We start from the raw sequence: 24,180 nt of genomic DNA, 5'->3' as shown, positions 1-24,180 counted from the left end.
CTCGACTAGTTTGGTGCGTGGCACAGGCCAAACACCAGCAAGGGATTGTATCGATAGTACAGTCTGATGCAAATGTCTCTTCCGCTTTTAGCGCAAACATTCAGTCTTTAATGTGTGAAGGATACATGGAGCTACCGGTGACTACTTTAGATAGTCTAAAGAGTCCAAGAACATCCGCGAAGTAAGCTACAATAATCCAGAAATAGCTGTGATTACCATCTGATCTAGGTATTGGAAAGTAGCATAAGTACTGAACAAACATCCCTGTCTGTGCTCTGTGAGGACAGTGCGACCCGCTCAACACGCTACTTGTATCTGCTTGATGAGGTACAGCTCCCAACACGTGACTTAGTTTGCTATTACGTGGATTGTCGTTCATGTGCATCCTGCTGCCTTGTTTGTGTATTCAACGGAAGCTCGTAGAAGTTTTTGGAAGCATTGTGGTCAGCTTGCTACCTCGCGATCACGATTAATGATGATGGCGTAGAACTTGCGAGCATCATCCACGCTGCGCGAACGTGACACGATGGATCATACTGAAGCTTGGACTATTGATGATGACAGCGAGTCCCATCCCTCTGTCCCATCCTCCTCCTTCGACGATACATCCCAGCGTGCACCTTTAGCCCACAGAAGCCGGCTGAGACCCGCCGGAGCCGCCCTGACCTTCGTGCCGTTTGCTGAGTGGGAGCCAGAGCGGTCGTATGATGACGAGCCTACCATACGATCCAACAATGAGTGGAAGCTATTCGCGAAGAACCGAGGGCACGCTGGCGAATCAGAACTTGACGTGGTGATTTCGCCACGCAAGTTCTGGAAGCACGTTCTGCAACCTAAGGTGGCTGGCGCAAGTGCGGGCAAGCCATGGAAGGAGGACGCCACAAAGCTTGTTCTATCCGTGACAGACCGAAAACCCGGCAATATCACGAAGCGATTTCCGAAGCTTGATATCGACTGGCCGATTGTCACCCGGCAGCTTCGTGAGTGGAGCAAATTCTTGGATGAGGGGAAGAAAATCACCATTACGGCTACGTTCTATTATGTTAACGTGGACGTGGGTAAGTCTGGTCGGGCCGGAGCAACAGCCACTCAAGAGGCAGACCTGGAAGCCAGAACCATCGGCTTAGGTCGGGGTGCCTGTATTAGACAGGCATACGCACTCATGCGCTGCCCCGGCCGTCCATGTACAAAAGGGGACCATTGCTGGCAGCACGATGGCAAACATTACCGACTCTTACCACACCACGTGAGGATGCTAGCCGATCATCTGCAGGCAGGAAGGCCTTTGAACGGGCACGACGATGTTCCTGACGAGTTCCGCCGACTGGTTCAGGAAGACGAGCGTGAGCGAGACGAAAGGGAGCAACGGGACAGGGAAGATCATCGACGAAAGCGGCAAAGACGGGGCTCGGACCCATCGACGTCTGACATGAGGTTCATCCAATGTCACCCGTGCGTCGGTAGTGCGAGCCAAACCCCTGCTTCTCCCACAATGGCGTTCCCGTCGACGCCGTTGCAAAGGACGCACCTGTCGCGAGAGGATGCGGTCAGAGCATAGCACGTGGCAGCAATCTCAGGTCAGCACAGACGTGCAGAAGGAACACTACGGCTTGGCTCAGGAACTGACATTGGCACATGGCTATGATCTAGACATGCTCGCAGCTAACAAGCAAAGGATGTATCAGTTCTACACCAAGCACGGGGTCCTGCCTGGTATTTCATGGCGCTATGTTTGTGACGTGCAGTCATGCTTGACTGAGCATGGATGGTGCGAGGCTATGTAACACAACGATAAAGATTACTTTGTACTGTAAATTGTCGTTACTCCATTAAGTCCCAAGGCCCGTCAACATCGATCTGGGCCATCTTGAGGTGCCCTCTTGCGATTCTCTTGTCCTGCCCAACAACTCTGATCTGCATCAGAAGGTAGGATTTGAAGTCGCCTTGAATGAGATCCTCGTCTTCCAAAGCCATCTTCCTGATGCGATTCTTGACTGACGCGAACAAGTACTCGATTGGGTTAGTGTCCGGTGAATAGGGCACCTGGAATTCGATGATCACGCCTGCCTGCGCGATGAAATCCTTCAGCCTCTGAGAAACAAAATGGAACGAAGCGTTGTCCATGAAGATGACAGATCTCGGCGCGGGATACTTGCCGCAGTACGGCAGTAACCTTTCGAGAAAGCCTTCGAATACCTCGGTATCTGTATCTTCCTCGTAGACCTCGCAGTAAATCACCCCGTCGATCGTGTAGGCTGGCAGTACCTGGACTCTTTTCCCCCGATGGAAGCGCTTGGTTTGCCTCGGTGTCACTCCCTTTGGAGCATACCCGCGATCCAGTATCGCTAACCCACGATCGCTTCCGCTCTCATCAACAAATACCATTTGGTCGACCTTATAATGGGATCGCCGTTCGAAGTAGTCGTCTCGGAGATCCTGGCTTTGCTCTTTTGCAACGTTCTGCGTAACCTTCTTCGTCCAGCCGGCTCGTTTCACTGCCCTTCCGATGGTACTTCGTGACAGCTTCACTTGATACTGTTGAAAGAGGAAGTTCGCCATGTCTTGTTGACTCATGCAAGGATTGCGTTCTAGTTGGTTTTTCAGCGCTAGCCACATGTTCTCCGTCACTACTCTAGGCCGACCCATCGCCTTACGTGGGGGGTTAATCGTGCCATGTCGAAGGATGTCCGCTCGAGCGGTGCGAATCGTTCGTGTCGTGCAAGGGGTCATCGCCTGAGCGATCTCGGTATCCGAAATAGATTCCTTTCCCTGTAACTTATCAACAATGATACTTTGAAGCTCTGACCGTTGTATTTACGATAACTTGGGCGCCATCTTCAATGACCGGTTGAATGCTAGTGTGGCAATTGACTCGCCTGGTCGCCTCAGCTTGACGGCAACCAACGGCAAAACATTACTCCGACACCATACGTCTCCGTCGGCCTCCCGCCACGCTCCGTCCCGTCCGACCCCGCTACTTTCTCTCAAGCTGCGGATTCCTTTCACTATGTCGACCATTCCTCGATGCCTCTATATGCTAGTTCCTATCCTCCCTCAGTCATCGGGCCTTCGGAATTCCGAAGAGGACGCATTAAATTCGGCAAAACACAAAGGCGTAGAGTCGCAGCCATGATTTGTCACGTATGCGCGTTAACCAGCATGCGCTGTGCGTTCGATTGGACCATCAGGCGCCGGTATGCATGACCACAGCCTCGCCAACCCCTCATCGTGGGGTATACCGGGCCCTGCCCAAACCAATGCCAACATTCCTCCTGAGCATTTCTTGCTGATGCCAATGAGGATATTTTTGTGTCCGTTATGGGAAAATCGAAATTCTCCCAACGCTTTAAGGACTTATTCCGCCATGGACGCAGCAATGTGGACACGCAAGGTGCCCGTGATGAACGATCCGCCCCAACACCTACTCTGCTCGATGAAGCAACCTCTTCAGTAGCTGGAATATCACAAGATTCGTCATCACTTCCAGAGCGAACCTCGTGTACTGATCAAAGGTCATTCCGAACTACGGAATCACGAGCTTTCGCGACGCCCGGTCCAATCCCGAGTCCGACAACGCATGCCATCACACCGCTCTCGCATACAACGTTACCAGTAACGCTACCAGTTAGTGAAGGCGTACCTTCACTCTGGAGTCGTGCGTATGAGGCTCTGCGCGACGAGGATGCGCGACTGGGGCCGTTATGGCTGAGTCATCACCAAAGGCCCTGACCGATGCGCCGGGCTGTATGTACAGTACCGTACAACTTTATCCTGTGTGAACCATGGAGTTATCTTAGCCGCGGGGTCGCAGAGCCGTCTTCTGCTTACTGTAGGGCCCAACCTTTTACGGAGCTGGTGCACAACGTAAGCATCTTGCTTTGCGTGGGCATTGATGACGCTGTCCCCTCTGCTCTTCTGACAGACTCGACGTGGCAAGACCTTGAGCGACTACTTAGAGGAAGGATAAGATACTTCGAGTCAGCATCTACTTGCCAGCGAGGAATTAGATGTGGACGAGACTCGATTGGTACCTTGTCAGTTTGATTACTTCTCTCAATATTAAGTACTTTCATCACTAAATAAGTACTGTCCGACCCTGGGGATTGATGTGTTGTTGACGGTCTCCGGTTACGCTGTCCAGGCTGGTTTGATGACCGTGTCCATTGCAGGTTTTGGAAAGTTGGGTTTGATTACATTTTGCCGGCCGGGGTCGTAACCGGTGGATGACATCGCACATGATGCGACAACAGATAACGGCAGAAGTGATCCTAGGTACGTAGTCTAGTTACGAGCCTCACTTTTTACAGAGACACCGCTGGGTCTCAATGCATTCTTGCGATGCAACTCAGGAGATGATCCTTGATACAGTAGGCACACATTACTATGCTGTTTTAACGCACAGTCTGGTTACGTCATCACCAACGGACGCGGGTTGCGACACGATGAGGCGAGCGGGAAAGACAGTGCTCACCAATCACGGAATATATCGAAGTTAAGGGGGAACAAAATTGAGGATGGACTCGTGCTGGAAAGAATTGATTTTGATTTTGTCCCCTACCATACAGTACAACACAGTATTGTGAACATATTACTGTACTTTGTCTTTGGAACAGACATTGATTCTCCTGATTTGCCCCACGAAACACATAGTATTTCCGACTCCTTCATACTGTCTACACGCCTCCGCGCATTAGTGGAGGAAAGAACTTATAGGCAGGGCCGTCAATGGCTCGTTGCGGGCGTTTTCCATGCGCCAACTCGACCCAACATTTTGTTTGTAGATCGACAACCCTCATAAGATGTGTGAAGAGGCTCACTACGGCAGTTTTTGCCTCCCTAGCCAATGAGAATGTGTGCAGGAAGAGAAGCATACAGCATATACCCATAAGTGTGCTGCGTTTCGCTGATGAATTCAGTTCCATGCGATAATCCGTGTGTAACCGATGACCCGTAGGGTCAATTCTAGAAACAAGACGCAACGCGAAGAAGAAAAACAGAGAGGTCGCGCTGTACGGACGGCGCGTTGCTGCAAGGAAAGGGGGCACAGCTTCGCCATAAGTCACGATACCCTTGACACCACCCTAGCACGCGATCCCGTGACAATCTGTCGTAAACGTGGGAGAAAAACATGTGTCTCGACCGAATCTGATCATGGCTGAACCAAACGTGCGCTCGAAAACTGGAAGCGTACTCAATCATTCCCCCTGGCTCGCTCCATAGAATTCTTTTTGCCTCACGTCTTTCAGAACGCTTGTCAAGTACGGCAAGTATTTGCTGTGTTCTACCTTGCTGCCCCCGAATAAAGAAAGACTGGACAAATTGGGGGGGCATATGCCATGTGTTATGACGACCTGAGCCACACTTGAGCCACAGGAAAACCTTGTCGATCAGCCAGCGCGGGACGAGCGGAACTGGAATGGACCGAGTAGCGCGGAGCTGGCCTACCAAAATAGAGCCTGCCAATGTATGCCAGCACCTGTGTGCTAGCATACATGTGCCAGCGTCTATGCAACCAGTGGAGCCCACACAGACGCTGGCAGCGCTTACCTAGCATGCTCTTTGTTTGTCAGCATCTGTGTGCTAGCATCAGTGTGCCAGCATTCGTCTTCTCAGTAGCAGCTACCTGTTTTCCTGGTGTTGTACCCTTGGACAAGTAGTCACTGAGTTTGCGCATCGTCTTCTGGATTTACCAACGATCCGGGGTACTGTGATGTGGATGGCAAACAGATCTGCTCGCATTATGGTGCTGCCAGAACCGCGCCCTCTAACCTCGAAACTCCGTGTCAATTACAGCGCTTGACTGTTGCAATCATCGTCGTCTCGCATGCTGCAGCTGCAGGAGGCCAACTAAGCCCCCGTCGCGAACCCGAAGATAATTGGGCAACATGTCTCAACATTGCGGGCGTAACGCTTTCTACGACCAAGCACGAAGCGATCTACGACGCACTATGGACTGGAGTTGTCCGCGGCACGCTTGCCACACAAGATGTCCCCTAAATACAGTATCGAGTGAATGTACATCATGCATCTTTCCGCACGTTCTTCTCACAATCATATGAAAAACCATCTCTCCTGTTCCACCATCATATAACCGTACGGTTCCAGCGATGAATTTTGCCTGCGTCACCTGCCTCCAGACATGGCCTTCATGTAGGTCTCGCGATCAGCATGTGGCTGCCAAGTCCCACCTGGCTCCTGAATTTGAATGCGACACTTGCGACCGTTATTGCAACAACCAACGAGCCATCGAACAGCACATGGCTGCGCTGAACCACTGGGCGGATTCATCTTCTGACGAACCCGAGTACTACTGCGACTACGACTCTTGCTCTGAGGTGTTAGATGACGAAGATGCACTTAGGGAGCATGAAGTGAATGAACACTTTTACTGCGATCCATGCGACCGAACATTTCAAGACGTGAACAGCATCAAGATGGTTCGTTACTAAACCACAGATCACAAAATTGGCCTAACTTGTGTAGCATCGCAACAGCAGAGCGCACCGCGGCAATAACGCATCCTGCGTTTTTGCCACAAATCATACGTGACTGCGGCCGGCGTTTTTCATCACCTAGAGGAGGGAGCATGCGAAAAAGCACCATTGACTCGGCTTGGAGTTCTTCAAGCGGCCAAACAGCGTGATCCAAATGGTGTGCTCACGAAACGACTGCAAGAGTGGGCTGTGGAGGTCACTCTGGAGGCCACTGTGGAATCTTGGGATCCCGTCACCAAGACTTTCAATTGCTCACTGTGCAGCGGTCGCTTTGCAAGCCGCGAGTCGTTAAATCAACTCCTCAAATCGCCAAAACACCAGCAGAGCCCCTACCACTGTCCGAAACACGGCTGTCCCAGGGAGTTCAGCACATTAGCAGCCGTCACTGAGCATTTGCAGAGTGAAAGCTGCGATTTCATGGCATTCGAGGCTGTCCAGGAGATTGCGGCACGAATCTTTGATCCTGGACGCATGATCACCCTTTAGACAGGCTCATGTTTGGAGAGAAGACATAGTATCTGGTCAATACCGATTGCGAGACGGCACGGAGTAGGATATCGACGTGCTTGGGTATCGGCAAAGATAAGGAGCAGTCTTTGGACGGGGAGTTTCGATAACCCGCTCATATTGAAACCGACAAACTGTGGTGCTATTTACGTCACTGCCAAGGCCTGACAACGATGCACCTATCATCCGCGGCATACTCTCGACACGGGGAGCTTTGCGGATGACCAATGCCTGGATGCTGTTCTGATGCCGCAGGACTGAAGTTCAGATCACGTTCTTGAGGATCGTGTTGCGTGCGTGATCCGAGCGGGCGTATACAACGCTGCTCTCTTGCTTCCGCAGAAGAATCGGCACCGTCGAGGATTTGGTTGCCGGCTACAGTGCATGACTCGCAAGAATCACCGGTAGTCGTCGCTAAATGTGGCGTGTTCTCGAGACCACGGTCTTCTTGCAACTGCATCCAGGGTCGTTCCTCCGATGACATAAAATTTGGATAATCAGACTTGGTGACGGGACATAAGTTCGTCTGCGCAGCTAAGTCAAGTGAAGCAGTCGTTGCGACTGGCAATGCCTGAGATAACACTGTCGCCAGTTTCTGGTTTTGCGGTCTGAAAATAACGATTCGGTCGTGTTCTTCGATCCCGGTATCAATCGAGCATAAAATGGGTGAGTCCCGGTGGCTGAACCACGTTTGAGCGGCTCTGCCTACTATGCGGCCAGAAGGAAACATTTGGACAATTACTTCCCCAGGTGTTTGAGGGAAACAGGTGGTTGCCATGTATCGAGACCCTTCACGGGATATGTACTTGTGTAACCGGGCAAACTCTTGCCATTGCGACGTGAACATCACTCGACTTATCCAGGTTAGGTGACCAGACAGATAGACCACAAGCGGGACACTTACAAGCTGCCAGACTTGGTCTGGAAGTTCCAGACGTGTTGACAAACCGGCTGAGCAGAGTAATGGATGATTTCAGCCCGCTCGTCCATCATGTCCCGTTGCATCAAATAGGAGGACATAGGGCCTGTTCCGCCGATGAAGCCGTCTGGCGTGACATACAAAAGCTCTTTCTCCTCTGTGCTTAGAATGCTGCTGTCAGGTCGCTGTATCTTCAGCAAGAGGGTTCTGTAAAGGGGCACGCCAGGTGAGTCCATGTTTTCGATACGTTGATTTGTGTCGAGGGAGTTCGAAGATTGTTGTGCTTAGAGTGTCTGGGAGACGGTCGCTGGGGCCGTTTACATGATGAGGCTACGACCATCTTCTTGAGGAGAGGCACAAGAGTGGTCATATTATATAGACCTCGTCGCGGCTATGATCTAGCAAAGAGCATTGTATCAAGCGCCCCCTCTAGTGCAGCACATTCCGAGGAGTGTTGTGGGATCGTACCCCTGCTGCAAAGTAGGTTGGAAGATGGCTGTCTGCAATGCAAACGAGACCCTGAATGAGGGACACCTCGTCCAATGTACCAAATAGCCGAGGGGCCTTGCGAATAACGCGCGGCTGGTGGGTGCCCGATTCTTGCATCAACAAACACAGCATTTGCGCACGACCGCAGGCGATTATCATCAAGCTGGATGGGATCGGGTCGTGCAATCGAACCACATTGGAACACGTACTGCAGCATAAGCAGGGTGCCAAACGCCCGTTGTGGCCTTCTCGATTTACGTCTGCCGCAGATTTCCAAAGGTCAGACGCCTGTAGAATCAGATGATCAGTGAAAACCTGTCGCCTCGATATTCGCTGCAGCTTTGCTGCAGAAAACGGGCGATAAGTGTGGCATGTCCAGAGGCTTCTGGCTGTGCGCAGGTGTGTTTGACTGGCTACGTCACGTGGCTACTACGGTCAGAGTCTCTGTACGGATCAAGGTTTAGCCGGAAGGCATCGTTGTCAATTTGGCAAATCTCATTTCCTGGTTCACCAGCTTCACCTGAAGCAGCAGACTACCTGATGCTGCCGTAAAATGCTAAACCAAATTGTTTAGCCTCGCGGCCGGAACAAGCACTTCAACCAAGATCTTAAGCGCCGCCTTCTTCTGCCCTGTTCTCAGAGGGCAAGGCTTCCAACTCAGCCAGGAGCGCTTTGCGTCTCGCATTATAGTCTAGTGTTATTAGAACGCGTCAGTTAGCGAAGTGAGTAGTCGTCAAAAAGTCGGAGGATTTGTTGTGAGGATGCTGCAAAGAGATAAAGAAAGACTGTTGAGGTGGAAATAGAAGGGAAAACAAATCCGCAAGTGCACGACTGTTGCGGGGAGGTGTGCGACAATGCTGCGGATGAGGGGCGCCAATGCCGCTCTATATGGCGTGAAAATATCGTGAGTTAGTTCGCAACACAGCTGCCTGGAACTAGGAGCATGATCTGCCGTGTTGGCTGAAAGGGGGTTTGCCTGGCCTAGCCTGGGCCGAATCTGCAGCCGACTCCTTCCTGTATGTCACCCCGCGCCTGGCCATCTGATCCATTTATACTGCGTACTATTGGCCGGAAGACCAGAGGCCAACCTGCCAAGCAGTTAAAGAGTGCCAAGTTTCACCATGATGCCGCTGGCGGCACGTATACCCCCCTCACCCCCACCCCCCTTTTTTCATAATAAGAAAGAAACGGCATCTTCTCCGATGCCGTTAGCGGTAAATCAGAAGTTGCCTATTGGCTTAGCTGCCTCAAGTGGCTCATCGCCAAGCTGGGATTGCGTGCCCTGCCGTAAATGAGCCACCCCTCCCCAGAACCGCTGCCTTACCCGTGTTGCGCTAGCTAAGCGCTCTTCCCCGCCCATGTGGCTCTCCACAAGTTTCGGGATTCAGGGCAATAGAGGCCCCGGTTTTCTGGCTTATCGATGTATAGTAGATACCAGCGTAGTGGCCATTGCAGCATTGTTGCATGACTTTCCGCAACAACTACGCTAATCACACGGGGTAATTGCTGCCAAGTGGTTACTCAATGCAGTTCGCTCACCAGATCAAACTGGTTTCTTTCCCCTACTGTCAAGTCCATGCCACCCTCGTGCTTTGTCTACTATTTCTGATGAGCCCAGTACCATACTGTCTAGGTGATATTCGGCCAAAACGGACACTTCTGTCAGCGGTTCGAGGGCGTGTGTGGGTTAGTTGTGCCATGACTGCCCTTCTGTGCTTTGTCTGCATGTCAAGTCCACAGTACGACGCATAAAATTTCGGTTATGTAGCATCATAAAATGGCCTCCATGTTGAGCACATACTCTTTCTCTCCATATGGCTACCGTCCTGCATTCTTCCATATTGATCCATATGTTCTGTAGCTCCAACCGCAAAAATAATCCTTGAATCTCTGGAGTTCCTGCATGTCACCCAGCGGGAGAGAACGAAGTCATGACTTGACCGAATCTATCCTTGTGATTCTCCGCTTCCGACGCTCATGTCCCTCACCCACATCCTCCCCGTCACTCTCATAAAGGAACGACCGCTTCCTGGTTGTGACAGGGCTTGCCGCCAAGCCGCTGCTTTGTGTATGCCCAACAGGCTGCTCGCTAGGTCCTAGCCTTGCAGACGAGCCCTGCTTGGCTTGAGGGTATGACTTGTCCACTCTTTGAACGTCCTCAGATGATGAAGGAGAAGTGTAAGGCGATATGGCCTGTAACGCATGGGGGCTTGACGCTGACTGAGATGCTTTCGAGAGCGGTGTAGCGGTATCGGCCGGCGTACTGTCTGTCGGTCGCGGCGACAGAGGACGTGGTCGGAATGATGACCCGCAGTTGGCTGGTGACTCGGGTGACGTACTTTGCGATTGGTACGGTTGTTTCATGTCGTTTTTCTCCTCCTCGTTCTCTTCCTCCCCCTCTCTAGTGGAATTCTTGTGATATGTGTCCATAAAAAACGGCGCCTGAAATCGGTGCTCCGAAGACGTCTCGTCCGCATCATTGCATTCCGCTACTCTTCGCAAGGTAGAGTTCCACACTTCGTCCACCTGCTCGTCCCAGCCGGTTGAAGAGTATAGTTCAGGAGGAAACGTGTTTTCATGCTCCCACGGATCATCTCCAGTATCAAGCGCGTCGTCTTGAGCGACCCTAGAGCCTTGGATATCGGCTTCGTTATCGACAACACCGGCAACGTCCGCGGAGCTGGCCTGCATCAGCGGTTCCCCCTTCTCGCTGCCCTTCCAGAGGTTACCGATTCAGAACATGGCCCGGCAGTGTTACGGTGCACTGAAACGTGTCTCTTTTCCAGTACCAGAGCAGTATCCACTACCTTGGATCTGGGCCACAGTAATCACAATTTTGTGCTCAGCATCCCTTGTAGCAACCATAAATCCATGCTTGTAGGCTAAACTGCCTACTCAGCCCCTAACCCCTGAGCACTCAGCGCCCGTTGCAGTGCAACATGCGAAAGTTGGACCCTGTGTGGCTATTGATTGACACGGGGCAGGGGAGACAAGGAGGTTAACGTTGGCGGGATTGCCCGCCCGAGCTAGCCTTACACAGAGCTAGAGTCCTTTAAGAATATGCAGGATCAATCCATAGAGAGCTGTACAGTATCCGAAGGCCTCACGATCCAGCTCAATTGGTTTTGGTGTGCTGATCCTTACCGCCAACTGTTGCTTCAGGCCGAAGTCCAGTCCGCATTCTCCACTCTCGTCCCCCAGCTGACTAATATGGTAGTATGGGTAATTAAGTTCCATGTCGCTGCCTGGTATTTTGGAGGTTATTAGCCCACAATGACTAAAAAAAGAGTAAGGCTGACTGGCTGAAATTATGCGCAAGTGTACAACAAACTCGAAGTACCGCAGATTATGTAAGTATTGATGCACAGGCCATAAGTACCTGACATAGGGGCAAAACTTTTGCCTGCAACCCCCAGTACGTTCTGCAGCTGCCATCCCGTTTGCAAGCGCGCTGCCCCATGTGCGTCGGTTGCTGATAGGTTCCACTGTGTTCGCACAAACGAGTGTTCCACTAATCACATGCGCCCGGAAGTGGGACAATGTCTCTGGATTAGGCAGCGAGGACACAGTGACTGACCAGCTCACGAAGGCGAATGCCGGCTGCGTTGTCGGTGCACCACCATCGACAATTCATTGGCTCAGATCTAATCCAGGCCAGCCACGTGTACTATCTACACTATGGCCTGGCTCACACCACGATTATCATCATTTCATGATCAGCGTCCCTGGTGATAGCATACACTCATGCTTCAAAATTGGTTGTGCCTACCCCAACCCCCGGGGGGATCCAGAGCATGTCCTTCATCGGACCACAGTCTCGCAGGGAGGTGCCACATGCGCACCCACTTAATGGATGGCGACCTCCGACGCTTGCTTACGGGAGGAAGAAAAGGGTTTGGTTCTGAGCATCGGAAACACCGCTGAATTTTTCACGACGCCCAGTGTGCTGAAGTTGCCTCAGCGATGGCTGGTGGTATCGGGGACTAAACAGCACGCTGTTAGTATTAGTAAGCGACGTTGAAAGCAGTCAGATTCTCAGTTCGGGATACAAACCTCGGTAATAGGTTTCTCGTTTAGGATACTGGAGTGTTGCCGTTGCATTTGGTACACACGTACCCTCCAACCTTTCCTTTGCCGCCGCATTCCGTGCACGTCGCCATTGTTGGTTGGTAAGTGGGGTAGGTGGCTTCTGACAAGGATTATCGACAAACGTGTTGAGTGCGAAAAAACATAATGTGAATGGCAGGAGCACCTGCCGGTATTTATGCATGAAAGGGCATGGTGTTCCAATATCCGAGCCAATCAGTGACTGCCACTTGACAGCCACACTCTGATTCACTATCCTCCAGTATCTCCTTGGTTCCATTCCTTTCGCCTTCCTCCTTGCTCCCAGCATTCGAAATGATGGGCGAAAACTCCAAGTGTATCCAATGCCAGACGTGCTTCGCGGCGTTTGATACTATTCAGAACTTACGCGACCATGTGGGCGAGTATCAGGTCTGTGAATGATTCCTGTGCCATACAGAGTGCTGATTATTGTCCCAGCGTGAGGCTCATGCATTGATGGCGAGACTACGAGAGATCCTAGCTCATTTGCCTCCGCTTGACAAACAAAGACCGCCATCCCATGGAAACCTTGACGAGGGCGATCGGGACCTTGGTGCTGATGACGGCGAGGATACCGACAAGGACGACTCCGCTGACCTCGATGGACTCTTTTGTCCGTATCCGGCTTGCGATCGAGGACAAGCATTCCAAACAAAGCAGGCCCAGATTCGACACTATGAAACTCGTGATGCACACGCTCTTTTCTGAATTCGCAGTATACTGACGTGAGATTTAGACATCCCCTGTTACGAGATTTGCGTCTTTTGCCGATACTCGTTCGTCCAAGCACGTAAATATATTGCGCATAACTGCAAGGCGAAACCCACGTCGCACGACCAATGGAGGGACCAATACAGAAAAGAGCGCTGCGCCCAGTTGCACCAGCAGGCAGCTGAAAAGTTGGACGAAATGCTGGATCTCGACAAAAAGGCTCTCCGGAAGGAAGACTTCAGGAAACGAGCACGTGATGCAGAGGATCAATGCGCGGACCAAAGGCAAGCGCAAAAGAGATCACGTACCACTCATGGCACGAGCAATGGACTTGGTGAGCTGCATTGAAATCTCCGACCCGACCAGACTCTGATATAACAACAGAAGTCCGTGGTCAGAGTAGTCTTTTCGCATCTATGCGCCCCTTGACACCTCCGTCTACCATTTCAAGCCAGCTTGATAGCTGTGTAGCTCCAACTGCACCTTTCCCCAACGGGGTTACTTCATCCGGTACAGACTTTTCATTCCTGGAAGAGCCCTTCACCTTGCTTCCTGGACGAATACAAGCTCCGATCTTTCATAGCGCCACCATTCCCCCATGGTATGGATTGGAACAACAGCTCCGGCTAGAACCATACGAGAGCGCTTTGCACATATCTCAGCCTTCATCGGGTGATTGTTGCAATGGTGCATCATTGACATAAGGCGCGATGGGGCATCAAGGACCGTGTTGGTGTTGATATCTCACTTCAAGGGAACTTCAATCGACTATTCATGTGAGATATCAGTCCTTAATATAAATTACGTTTACCCTGAGTGTTGGGCTTTCCATGCTTGAGACATGATGTTCAAGGGATCGCGGCAACGGCATTGGGCTCCAGTACTTCGCAGCATCCTCCTTCCCGAAGGCAAACGTGATGGCCGTACCAGCTGTGATCTGGAATGCCGTCCTCGCATCAAGTACGGCGCTATAAGTCTCGTCAGCGTAACGTATTGGAAGAGTAGGCCAAACCTACAAGCCACCCCTCTCAAGTGTTGTCTCCATCGGCGTACTACTGCTGGCCTGGAGGCGTGCACGTGGGACCTGTAGAAGAGAGTTCGCTGCTTCAACAGGATCAAGCCAGTGACGATGCGAACCAGCCCAGTAGGTAACCTTGGAGCCTGGGCCCCATATCATGACCATGATGATTTCCACTTCATGTCCTGGGTCGCTGATGAATACGTGGTCGAAAGGAGAGGGCCCTATGGACCTGTAAAGTCCTAGGCTCGATGACTCGAGGAGGGATTCAAGGAGAGGTCGAATGTTCTGAGGGAGTCAGGACTGACGGCACAAGCAGTGGTTGTAGCAGCTTACAGGGTGACGAAGGACATTGGTTTCCGCAAACTGAAGACCGCGTGCTGATGCAAAGGGCGTCGCGTTATCTTCCATTTGCTTGACCTGATCTCCAAGAGATGTATCCTCAGAGGCAAAATATCCCTGATCAACAATCAAGCTCCGCTGAGTGGGTATTGAATTCATGATAGAGGTAGGACCGTCCAAGGTGATGAAAGAGGCATTAGTGTCTGGCGACTGTGTCGGTTGTTAGTGGTTCCACGGAAGTCTGGCGCCCAACATCGCTTTAGGCTGTGACGACGGAAACTAGTTATTCCGAAGTAATCACATGCTTTTGTCACCGGCGTTTCTGAGCACCGAGCTCCGTAAGAGGATTCGAGCAATCCTGCACCGTTGCAAAAACGGGAGATATCCAGAAAAAACATCAACAAAAGCGAGAACGAATTTTCTGAAGTCGGAGCAAAGACGGCGCCACAACACACTCTGAAAGGTCAATTAAATAGCCGTGTGCTCGTCGTGAAGCCCAAAGCGACGCAGGCACCATGGCACCCCCATGGCCCCAGGAGCAACTATGGCCAACCCATCATCGAGAACACGCCGCCGAACTTAGCAGACACCTCCAGACAGCAGTCGAGTCTATCGATACCGCAAACGCACACCGCAAATGGACACCCCCTCAACCCGCAGACTGTGAGGACCACGCCCATTGCGACCCTCTCCCCAATCGTCAAGATGCAGAGCCAGCCCGAACTCGGACACCTTCACCAGGCCATCGAAAGTCTACGTGCGGAAACCAAAACAGCCAATCAGAATACCACCCGCGAAACGAGAACTATCAGGATTGTCATGTAGCAGAACACGGCCGAACTCAAGGAAAATTACAATACAACGCGTGCGGCCAACGCAGCCACCAAAGAAGATTAGAAAGCCAGTGAGCTACAGTTTTGTGCACATGTCGCTTCCTCTGTCACGAGCATTCTCAATGTTTGAAAAGCCGAAAACTGCTGTGATGGGTCTCCACAGACCTCTGGTAATGGCTATAGCGACTGGTTTACAAACAAAAATGTAGGTCAGGATAGCAAACGACAGTGCGAGGGGCAGCGCGTAATCAAGAGCTACTCCAAAGTATCCATATCCGGCTTCAACAGCAGTCATTCTCGCAAATCTGATCGTGATCGCATGTACACAGTAAGAGCGACTATGGGCCCAGCCTGTGTGAGTCAAGTCCAAAAAGATGAAGTGTGTTGCCAAGAGGAAGCAACATTTGATCAATACTATAGCAGTCAAGGTCGTGAAAGATATCAAAGCACTTGAGCCAATGAATCAGGGGAGCACCGCACAGTCATATGCCAGCGTAGCGACCATCGCCAGCATACGAGCCATGAATCCCCGTAGTCTCAAGGCGCACGTAGACCGTGCTATCAAACAAAGAAGTACCGAAAGACATGGAGGCCCTCCGCCAATTTGCCGAGGACTAGGAAAACCACATCGGCAAGAGAGCCGCAGTGCGGATCCCAACCTACGGAGTGCTGGCGTATGGCATGAGGACCAGCTCAATGAACATGGATCGCTTTACGGAAATGAGAGACGACCTGGCTGACCCGTTCGGCCACCAGGAAGACGGCAACATCTGCGATAGTGGCAGAACTTTCGAGGGCAGAAGACGCAAACAAACTCATTGACGAGGGACTCATCTGGCAAGGCCAGGTATTCCAATGCGAACAATACAAGGTCCCCTTGTCACCTTTGAATGCTACATACCACAGTTCCGTGATTCTATACTTGTTGAAGCATTCGTTCATGACTTGGCCAACATGGTTTCGTGATTTACCAACATGCATGACATCCATGTTTGGTCAAGACATTTTCACAACTGCCAAGGACCTTGCCTCATGGTTATCTGGGATCTGTAAGGGGCGCGCATCCGTCGATTCCCACAAGGACATGTATTCATTGCTGGATATTTATTTAAAACATTGGTCTCCTATTGTCGCAGAACCAGCATTACAATCATGCCCGGCCCGTGTCAGTGCTGGTGTGAATGTCAGAAACCTGTCGACGTTCCGCGTTCAAACTTCTGCAAGTGGTGTTGTCAACATTGCCAGAAATAGTCCACAGAACACTCTTCTACCATGCAATCTCCGAGCCACCCGATTTCAGACCATGTCTCCATCATGGACATCTTCTTCCCCGGCTTCACCGGCGTCACAGCTGCGCTCCATCAGCTTCTCAACGGAAACTTAGACAGCTATGCCGGCTTGCTGTGCATCTGCGGAATGCTAATGATTAGTGGCAAGTTCCTGTACAGGGCCGTCGGAGGCTTTGTGGACACTTACTTCAGTTGGTGACTCTTCCTTTCCAATTCTCTAATACAGCCTTAACATCCGCAGCTTCGAAGACCGATGTTCACGATCCTGACGAGGCATACGATATGCTCGAATGTTGGATCTCTGCGCAGGACTTTGCCAAGAACGCATGCTCGTCTCTCGTCAGTGTTGACAGCAGGCGAGGACGAGCACTGGTCCATCCTAGTGGTGACACTACGGCTAAAAAGCCTCTTCGGTTCACCCCTTGGAGAGAGCGACAATCTTTCTGGTATAAGGGCCACCTTCTCAGTCTGCAATGCACACAGAACGAGTCGGCCTTGTTCCCGCGCAAGACGATGACGGTCTCTTGCATTGGCCGTTCTTCCCTGATCCTACGAGACCTTATGGACGAGTGTCGTTTCGAATACCTGAAGCTTTCGGAGAACAAAACCTCTATCTTCGAGCACTATAACAACGGCTGGAAAAGAACCATTACCCGAGACATCAGACCGATCGAGACAGTCGTCATGAACGAAGAGATAAAGCAGACGCTCCTCAAGGACATCCGCTCCTTTCTCGATCCTACAGCTCGTTCGTGGTACACCAGTCGCGGGTTGCCATATCGGAGGGGCTACCTACTGTACGGCCGACCTGGAACCGGCAAATCCAGTCTTAGCATGTCTGTCGCAGGCTGCTTCGGACTGGACATATACGTCCTCAGCCTTGCCGGTATCAACGACGGGCGCCTGAGCGCCTTGTTCGCTGAGCTTCCGCAACGCTGTGTCGTCCTGCTCGAGGATGTTGACGCAGTTGGCACAACACAGTCTCGAAACACTGATGCAGATGACTCTGACTCAGGATCGGAAGTATCACGAACCTCATCAAAGCCACCCGGAACTCTCTCCCTGTCTGGACTCCTTAACGTCCTTGACGGCGTAGCCTCCCAGGAGGGACGCATCCTCATCATGACGACCAATCATCGGGAGCATCTGGATGATGCCCTCATACGGCCTGGTCGCGTTGACAAGAAAGTCGAATTCCAGCTTGCCGACGCTGATGTGATCAGAAGGCTGTTCTGCACTGTGTTCGAACAGTCAACAGAGGAGTTGCCTGATGCGGAGGCTCGAGACAAGAGCAACGAAGAAGTTCGGCGGCTGGCAGTCGAGTTTGCGGCCGCGATACCGGAGCTGGAGCTTAGCCCTGCCGACATTCTTTCGTTCCTCCTCGCAAACAGGGGCTCTCCATCAAGCGCTTTGGCCGATGCGGCAGGATTGGTATCAAAGACTAGAAAGGGTGGAGCGCTCAGAATGGGTGATTCTTGGGTTCATAGTGATTGAACTTGAGGCGCCATGTGTGCTGGATCTACATTCATTTTTGCTTTGGTTTAAATGTCACTCCTTATTGTACACATAACCACCGAGAAACGCAACCAACTTGGGTATATAGTTCAGGACTTCACTCTTTTATTCATCCCTTCTCCGACTATATTCTAACCTTGTGAAAGACGGGCAACAACACCTCGGCTAAATGAGCATGGCATACACGGCGACGGAGCTTGAGGTTCTTCATAATTTAGAGGCGTTCCGTAGCTGTTCTACACTAGTGTGATTCCAAATATATAATTTCCAGTTACTGATGCCAGGCAGGCGAAGAGCGTCGCCAGGAAATGTTCGGAAGCGTGCGGGAACAGACGACGCAGCGTCCAATAAATACCCATTCTTCTCGCAAAACGAATTGGATCAGCAGGCTTACCGAGTTAGGATGCGGTTGACCTTCGCCTAGGCATCTGACCAACTGCCTGCCAGCGACTACTATCTTCAGCCCGGAATGTGCAGGGCTTTTCAGACCTGCCGTCGGCACTGGTGTCAGGGTTCGTGTTGGGATACCTGCCAAGCAGAGGGTGTGCTGGAGAGCAGAACGAAGATGCCGCGAACCAGAGATCATCGGATAACGACCCATACTGTCCAGCTCTGGGCAGCCCTGCGACTCACCTCTCTGGCTCGTGCCTCATTTAGCCGGTCATGTGATGGTCCTTTTGCATATCGGCCGCATTGTATATGACCCGTCAACGAAACTGTTGATTGGGAGTCGAGTTGTTGTATAGGTGTGTATGATGTGTTGATACGCCTCGAGCCAAGGCGGATGCGGCCCTTACGGAGACGACCACAACGTGTCATGCATCAAGTAACCCTTTGGGGAGCTATGCCGCAAGGCCTTACGTGTCATAACCTCATTCTATCAAGTGCAGACTGCGCCCATTTTCTTGCAGCAAAGTTGTAGCCTTCTCTGCGACAATTACGCTCGTTGTTATGTGTCTTCACGCACGAGACCCGCCGGGTTATTACCTCTCTCTGTGGCAACATCATTTCCTTCGTTTCATCCAAGGCATCAATATCGCTGACGCCGCTGATCGACTCCTGCTCCAATGGCACTAGACAGAAAGGCGAAGTAAAAGAGCTCTTGGCTCGGCTAAGAGAACCGCCCTACAAGAACCGAGCAGGAAATATCCTCACATGCCTCGATGTTACGTGCCGCGTAGACTCGATTGCTTGTTCCTGACCGCCGCCGAAAAGAAGTCGGTTTATCAGCGTCAACAGAACTTGAGCCTAGCCACTGATATTGCATGCGGCCGTCATTCCGCTCGAAATCAACAGTCAAGCCTGCTAGCCACGAGGCCCAGGATGTGATGCACAGGGATTTTGGACACGCTGAACATCTTTTGGCTTTACAGTAGACCGGCACCACCCTCTCCTGGTTTATGCACGTATGGCGCAGCTACAAGTCCGTTGCGACAGGGTGGCTTGGCGACCCCTGCTTCATTGGCAAGGTGGCCTCCTCGCGTCTCGGCTCAGGGACAGATGCAACGTGACCAACGTACAGGAGTGGACAGCAGATGCGGCCAGGGCTAGACCGGGTAGCAATTCCACTCTCGGCTAAGGCGAACACGACATGTCATGTATAGGGTACTGTCCTCAGTCCCAGGCAGCAGAGTCGCGTATTTCTGCGCGCTATTTCCACTCTATATAGAGCGACTTTAACCCTCATCAACTGCAGCATTGTCGCACACCTTGACGCAATAATAACGCGGTCTGTGGTGTGGCCTCGCTCCTATTTTCTTCGTATCGTTCCTTTCCATCTTTCAGCATCCTCTACCGATATCGCTAAGTGTCATGCCCCAATGGCAGTAGACAACAAGACGAAACGCAAGGAGCTTCTTGCTCAGTTGAGAGAGCTGCCTCCCCAGAACAGAGCAGAAGATGTCAGCGCCCTCCTGGAAGCTAGGCGCCGTGGAGACAAGAGACGACCGAGTCGGATCTGCGGCGACCTGCTCCCGTATCGTTACACGATAGACCAAGAAGTCGACTTGCGCGACGGCGTCGTCTCAATCTCAGTGTTTGCCAATCTGGCGCATTATCTTTCGAAGCAAGACGTGTTGGCCCTGGCTCGAGACTCTTCTCTCTTCGAGAAGGCCAAGGAGTTGTTAAAAGACAAGGATCTTCCGTCATCGTGGTCAGATTGTCTCCGGGAATGGAGCACAACGAGCCCAGAACTGGGGCTGGAGTTCTATTGTGGTGCGTTTGAATCCATAGCCGAGGCATCTGAGACTGACGGAACTCCCCTAGAGATACGAGGTATGAAGGCGAATCCTCGAAAGCGAGGAAGCGAAACTCCGGTCCCTGAACCAAAGAGGCAATGTGTGGCCCTGCCAGACACCCGCGATGATGATGCCCAGGGTCATCCACCATCCGCCAACGTTGGGCACGTCCGCGAACAGCCAGAATCCGGGCCCAGTGTTTTTGGAGCCATCTCGACAAACGCTGCGACATCGCCATCTGCGTCTGAGCTAGGAACGGAGCAGGCACCAGGCACTCAGCCGGTGGACAGCACCGCCCCAAAGGATACGAGTCACCCCCAACCGACTAACACAGGCGACCGTAAAAACCTCGACAACCAGCCAACCCGGACCCAGGACACTCAGAAGAAAATCATGTTCATGACTCTATCCCGATGTCGTGTGGCTGTCTATCCGGTTCAAGTGTTTCCCGACTTGATTCAACAGACGAGCCAAGACATGCAGTTTCGACGCCGAGAACCTGGAGGGTGTATCTATCGCTCAGATCTCATCAGAAGTCGCGCAGGCCAATTTCATATCCTGGTCTCTCATGAAATTCTGGGCAAGCTAGGACGAAGTCGTAAGGGTGAGATGCACGTCACATCCCCCTTTTTGTTGATGCTAACGAGACCATAGACCAGGATTGCGTCGTAGTTCCCACGTCGCTGGCGATACGTCTGTTCGTGGTTGGAGATTGCCATCTTGCTACGTCTATATTTTGGCCTACTAGAGGAAGCGTCACTCATATTAGAAAAGGCTGCGATGTCGTGTGGGAATCGTCTCCAGATTGGGTACTTTTCTTGAAGCACCTATCAACTATACGGCCAAACGTGCCTGAGTTGTGTTCCTTGCAGACAATGCTCTTTTCGTATCCCGTCAGTGAGAGAAGACCAGGCGTTAGACATGAGGCTCCTCATGCAACTTCTTTTTCCTGATATACTCCACACAAGCATTATCCACATATAGACCGCGTTTTGGGACCGGATACAGCCAGACTCCATCGACCTCCGCGTATTGTCCTGTTATAACACCGTATGAATCGTCATCCGCAAATAGCACAATGCCTTCGTCTTGAATTTCTCGTCCCTTCACATCGGTCGTGACGTATATGAGCACGGCGACAGCATCGTCGGAAGCATCGTGGAACTCAAGTTCGCTGGCGTCTGCTTCATCCTTGATCTAGCACTCAGGTTAGCCCAGTTGTCATGGTAATAACGTGGTTCGTACCAAACTAGCAGCCCTCTGCAAAATCTGCGTTCTTTCTCCAGCTACCACCTTTTCTGTTACATCTTCTCCAACCTGTATCTTCTGCGGAAACAATGACAGAGCAGTTGTCATTGGATATAGGAAGGTGAATACAATTAGCGTCCTCGTGAATACCGCCTGGCCGTGCGGTGTCGTTAGCTACGACTTCGAACCGCTGAGGCTGTGGTCGTCTGTTCTAGGTTTGGTGGGGCTAGGAGGGGCAAGACTTGTCGTTCGTCTTTGATGGGAAGAGTCGCCGGCGCGTTCGTGGCGCTGGAAGTATGATCGAGTGCGAAAAGACCGTTGTCAAATTTGTGAAGTTTTGTAGCGTTCGGGTGGCTTCACAGGCTCGTGAGACATCGTAAGTCGATGAGAGGAGTCTACCTTCGAAGGTGAGGCTGAGAGCGATTGGATCGCGGACTGCCAACGGAGCAGACACAGAAATCACTGTCATCGGTGAAACTTTGATCCGTGACGGGGTCCATTTGCAAGTGCAGGAATCGCGCACTGGCAATCGCGAGTTTGTCACCTACCCAGTTGCAGAGTTGCAGCGCAGCATTTTCCAGGTTTGCAACCACGGGGATTGGGGTTTCAGCGCACGGCGCAACGCGATGTTAACCCCATGTCCACCAACCGTCGGCTGAGGTGAAGCGGGAATCGAGCAGGCCAGACTGTAGTTAAAGAGACCTTCCCCCACGACTGAACAAGCTGTCCCTCTCTGCTTAATTAAGACGCCACGCTTGAACACGTAAAAGTCGAGTCAGTGAGATAGACTACTTACGACATAGACTTACCTGCCATCCTTTCATACAGGACTGCCTGAGTGGTAGTAAGACAATCCAATGGAAGTCTTATGACGAGGGAAGGCGAAAAACGACAAGTTTTATACATCACCCAGGATGGCACAATAGGCAAACTGGTCAAGTCACGATGTATCTGATGCAACCCGAAATGCTGAGCCTTCGAGCAGACATCGTTCGCTTCTCTGTCCATCCCGTGCGTGACCTCGTTTGGCAGTTCAAACTGATCATTGGAAATTGTATGGATGCCCTTTTGACTTTGAGCGTGGGTCTGGCGAAAACCAGACAAGTTTGACTCACATCTCCATGGCTGCCCTTTGCTCAACTGGCTTTGGCCCCGTCGCTTGGAGGATCTCAGGGCACCGCCGCGGCCTGCTTCGCTCGTCCCTCTGGTGACTTGACCGTACGAATGGGTCCTTCAGGCCGGGCACTCGGCAATGCCACTCAAACTCTCGTCGCCGGCCATGGCTCGCCCATCACCTGTTCAATCGATATCGACATCACTGAGGACGACCTGATTGTTGTTTTCCAACCAGACGATCCGAACTTAGCTGCAGATCTAGCGTATGCGAGCACTCACTGTTCACAGCAGCTTCGAGAAGGAGCTTGTGGGCCTGAAGTGCCAAAAGTGCTGGGTAAGCTTGTCCACGGCTCGCCGCGCTGCAAACCAACTAACGAGATAACCAAGCTAACAATGAACCATGGCTATGCTCGACTTCTCCTGTCCAGGGTGTGCCCCATTGGCCAAGACTTGCACCGACATAGGTCATCTGGTGGAAAACGGCGGCAGTGACGGCCATTTTCGGCCCAACACCCAAAATGCTAACATTGTTGAACATTGTTCACTTTCTAGAAGTATTTAGGCATAGACTGTCAGGCGATAAGCACTCTCGCGATAGCAATGCTCCGGCGGCCGAACATGGCATCTCAAAGTTAGCGTCTCGCCAAGAAGCGAGACAGGTCTGGTGAGAACTTTACCAAGGCAACGAAGAGTCTATTAGCACGATGCGACCGCCTAAGAGAGCGATATAAAGCCGACGTTTACATTCAAGTCCGTAGGATGCACAAACACTACACCTATGCTTCATCTAATGAGCCGTCCTGGCCTAAGACAAAGGCGGAGATGGTGAGTACTGCTGCAGAGCAATCGCCCAATGTTAGCATTGTGAAGGACAGGATGTACCCCGTCCCCGTGACAAGAACACCCCAAGATTTTGATAGTAAGCGAAATCGCGTATCGACCTTCCATACACCACAGAAAACCGCGGCAGAAGAAAAGACGCCTCATATTGCAGTGGGGGGATCGTCACACGTAGATCGTCGTAATGTTCTGGCTCTGAACCATTAAGAAGATGCATATCCGTGTGACAAGCCAGTAGGGCCAGAGACGATGTCTCCAGGAGGGCACAGCACGCGCTGCATGGAAAACCACTCAGAAGAAGTGACAGCTCAGAAGATGGATGTGGCAAAACTAGCTAGCTAAATCCAAAGCGTCTCCACAATCAATTGCCGCCCCCATTCGTGGAAGCCTCCCAAGTGATCAATTCGAAGGCCTGCCTGGATTCCAGTAGCGCTGTTGAATCCCCAGAGACATCACACTTGGCAACGGGCCCATGCTATCCCGACAGCAGGGGTCAAACGGCCCTCATCACCTGT

General features: G+C 51.8%; 13 protein-coding genes across 13 annotated transcripts; 9 read left to right on the top strand and 4 right to left on the bottom strand.

Moving 5' to 3' along the window:
* Positions 1–426: 426 nt before the first annotated feature.
* On the top strand, positions 427–1,837 carry BDZ83DRAFT_409201 (uncharacterized protein). Its single transcript, XM_060502897.1, has 3 exons — positions 427–1,392; positions 1,511–1,577; positions 1,651–1,837. The coding sequence occupies exons 1-3, from the start codon at positions 527–529 to the stop codon at positions 1,753–1,755; spliced, it is 1,038 nt and encodes a 345-aa protein (XP_060362976.1). The 5' UTR covers positions 427–526; the 3' UTR covers positions 1,756–1,837.
* A 2,714-nt stretch (positions 1,838–4,551) lies between these two features.
* Positions 4,552–4,928, bottom strand: BDZ83DRAFT_627659 (uncharacterized protein). Its single transcript, XM_060508650.1, has one exon. It carries the CDS (start codon positions 4,920–4,922, stop codon positions 4,674–4,676), a length of 249 nt encoding a protein of 82 aa, XP_060362975.1. The 5' UTR covers positions 4,923–4,928; the 3' UTR covers positions 4,552–4,673.
* A 1,179-nt stretch (positions 4,929–6,107) lies between these two features.
* BDZ83DRAFT_721024 (uncharacterized protein) lies at positions 6,108–6,980 on the top strand (the record flags this gene model as incomplete). The annotated part of the gene is made up of 2 exons (XM_060512339.1): positions 6,108–6,437; positions 6,579–6,980. The coding sequence occupies 2 exons, from the start codon at positions 6,108–6,110 to the stop codon at positions 6,978–6,980; spliced, it is 732 nt and encodes a 243-aa protein (XP_060362974.1).
* A 172-nt stretch (positions 6,981–7,152) lies between these two features.
* On the bottom strand, positions 7,153–8,156 carry BDZ83DRAFT_653480 (uncharacterized protein; the record flags this gene model as incomplete). The annotated part of the gene is made up of 2 exons (XM_060510620.1): positions 7,153–7,855; positions 7,906–8,156. The coding sequence occupies 2 exons, from the start codon at positions 8,154–8,156 to the stop codon at positions 7,153–7,155; spliced, it is 954 nt and encodes a 317-aa protein (XP_060362973.1).
* A 1,741-nt stretch (positions 8,157–9,897) lies between these two features.
* On the top strand, positions 9,898–10,250 carry BDZ83DRAFT_408403 (uncharacterized protein). The gene has a single exon (XM_060502895.1). It carries the CDS (start codon positions 9,934–9,936, stop codon positions 10,159–10,161), a length of 228 nt encoding a protein of 75 aa, XP_060362972.1. The 5' UTR covers positions 9,898–9,933; the 3' UTR covers positions 10,162–10,250.
* Positions 10,251–10,567: 317 nt separating this feature from the next.
* BDZ83DRAFT_653479 (uncharacterized protein) lies at positions 10,568–12,569 on the bottom strand (the record flags this gene model as incomplete). The annotated part of the gene is made up of 5 exons (XM_060510619.1): positions 10,568–10,747; positions 10,903–11,094; positions 11,554–11,614; positions 12,288–12,392; positions 12,526–12,569. The coding sequence occupies 5 exons, from the start codon at positions 12,567–12,569 to the stop codon at positions 10,568–10,570; spliced, it is 582 nt and encodes a 193-aa protein (XP_060362971.1).
* Positions 12,570–12,663: 94 nt separating this feature from the next.
* Positions 12,664–14,214, top strand: BDZ83DRAFT_408407 (uncharacterized protein). Its single transcript, XM_060502896.1, has 4 exons — positions 12,664–12,906; positions 12,955–13,201; positions 13,253–13,561; positions 13,612–14,214. Exons 1-4 carry the CDS (start codon positions 12,811–12,813, stop codon positions 13,929–13,931), a joined length of 972 nt encoding a protein of 323 aa, XP_060362970.1. The 5' UTR covers positions 12,664–12,810; the 3' UTR covers positions 13,932–14,214.
* BDZ83DRAFT_753932 (uncharacterized protein) lies at positions 14,012–14,746 on the bottom strand (the record flags this gene model as incomplete). Its single annotated transcript, XM_060514416.1, has 3 exons — positions 14,012–14,195; positions 14,244–14,533; positions 14,582–14,746. 3 exons carry the CDS (start codon positions 14,744–14,746, stop codon positions 14,012–14,014), a joined length of 639 nt encoding a protein of 212 aa, XP_060362969.1.
* Positions 14,747–15,055: 309 nt separating this feature from the next.
* BDZ83DRAFT_627633 (uncharacterized protein) lies at positions 15,056–15,719 on the top strand. Its single transcript, XM_060508649.1, has one exon. The coding sequence runs from the start codon at positions 15,103–15,105 to the stop codon at positions 15,493–15,495; it is 393 nt and encodes a 130-aa protein (XP_060362968.1). The 5' UTR covers positions 15,056–15,102; the 3' UTR covers positions 15,496–15,719.
* Positions 15,720–15,748: 29 nt separating this feature from the next.
* Positions 15,749–16,490, top strand: BDZ83DRAFT_627632 (uncharacterized protein). The gene has a single exon (XM_060508648.1). It carries the CDS (start codon positions 15,795–15,797, stop codon positions 16,158–16,160), a length of 366 nt encoding a protein of 121 aa, XP_060362967.1. The 5' UTR covers positions 15,749–15,794; the 3' UTR covers positions 16,161–16,490.
* A 501-nt stretch (positions 16,491–16,991) lies between these two features.
* On the top strand, positions 16,992–18,203 carry BDZ83DRAFT_581978 (mitochondrial chaperone bcs1; the record flags this gene model as incomplete). The annotated part of the gene is made up of 1 exon (XM_060505509.1): positions 16,992–18,203. One exon carries the CDS (start codon positions 16,992–16,994, stop codon positions 18,201–18,203), a length of 1,212 nt encoding a protein of 403 aa, XP_060362966.1.
* A 1,841-nt stretch (positions 18,204–20,044) lies between these two features.
* BDZ83DRAFT_753930 (uncharacterized protein) lies at positions 20,045–21,209 on the top strand (the record flags this gene model as incomplete). Its single annotated transcript, XM_060514415.1, has 2 exons — positions 20,045–20,856; positions 21,116–21,209. 2 exons carry the CDS (start codon positions 20,045–20,047, stop codon positions 21,207–21,209), a joined length of 906 nt encoding a protein of 301 aa, XP_060362965.1.
* A 2,480-nt stretch (positions 21,210–23,689) lies between these two features.
* Positions 23,690–24,004, top strand: BDZ83DRAFT_627617 (uncharacterized protein). The gene has a single exon (XM_060508647.1). The coding sequence runs from the start codon at positions 23,702–23,704 to the stop codon at positions 23,870–23,872; it is 171 nt and encodes a 56-aa protein (XP_060362964.1). The 5' UTR covers positions 23,690–23,701; the 3' UTR covers positions 23,873–24,004.
* Positions 24,005–24,180: the final 176 nt, after the last annotated feature.

This window comes from Colletotrichum acutatum (genome assembly GCF_030867785.1).
Source record: "Colletotrichum acutatum strain CBS 112980 chromosome Unknown BDZ83scaffold_72, whole genome shotgun sequence".
In the NCBI taxonomy this organism is placed as follows: Eukaryota; Fungi; Ascomycota; class Sordariomycetes; order Glomerellales; family Glomerellaceae; genus Colletotrichum; species Colletotrichum acutatum.
This window is presented reverse-complemented; position numbering and strand designations above follow the sequence as displayed.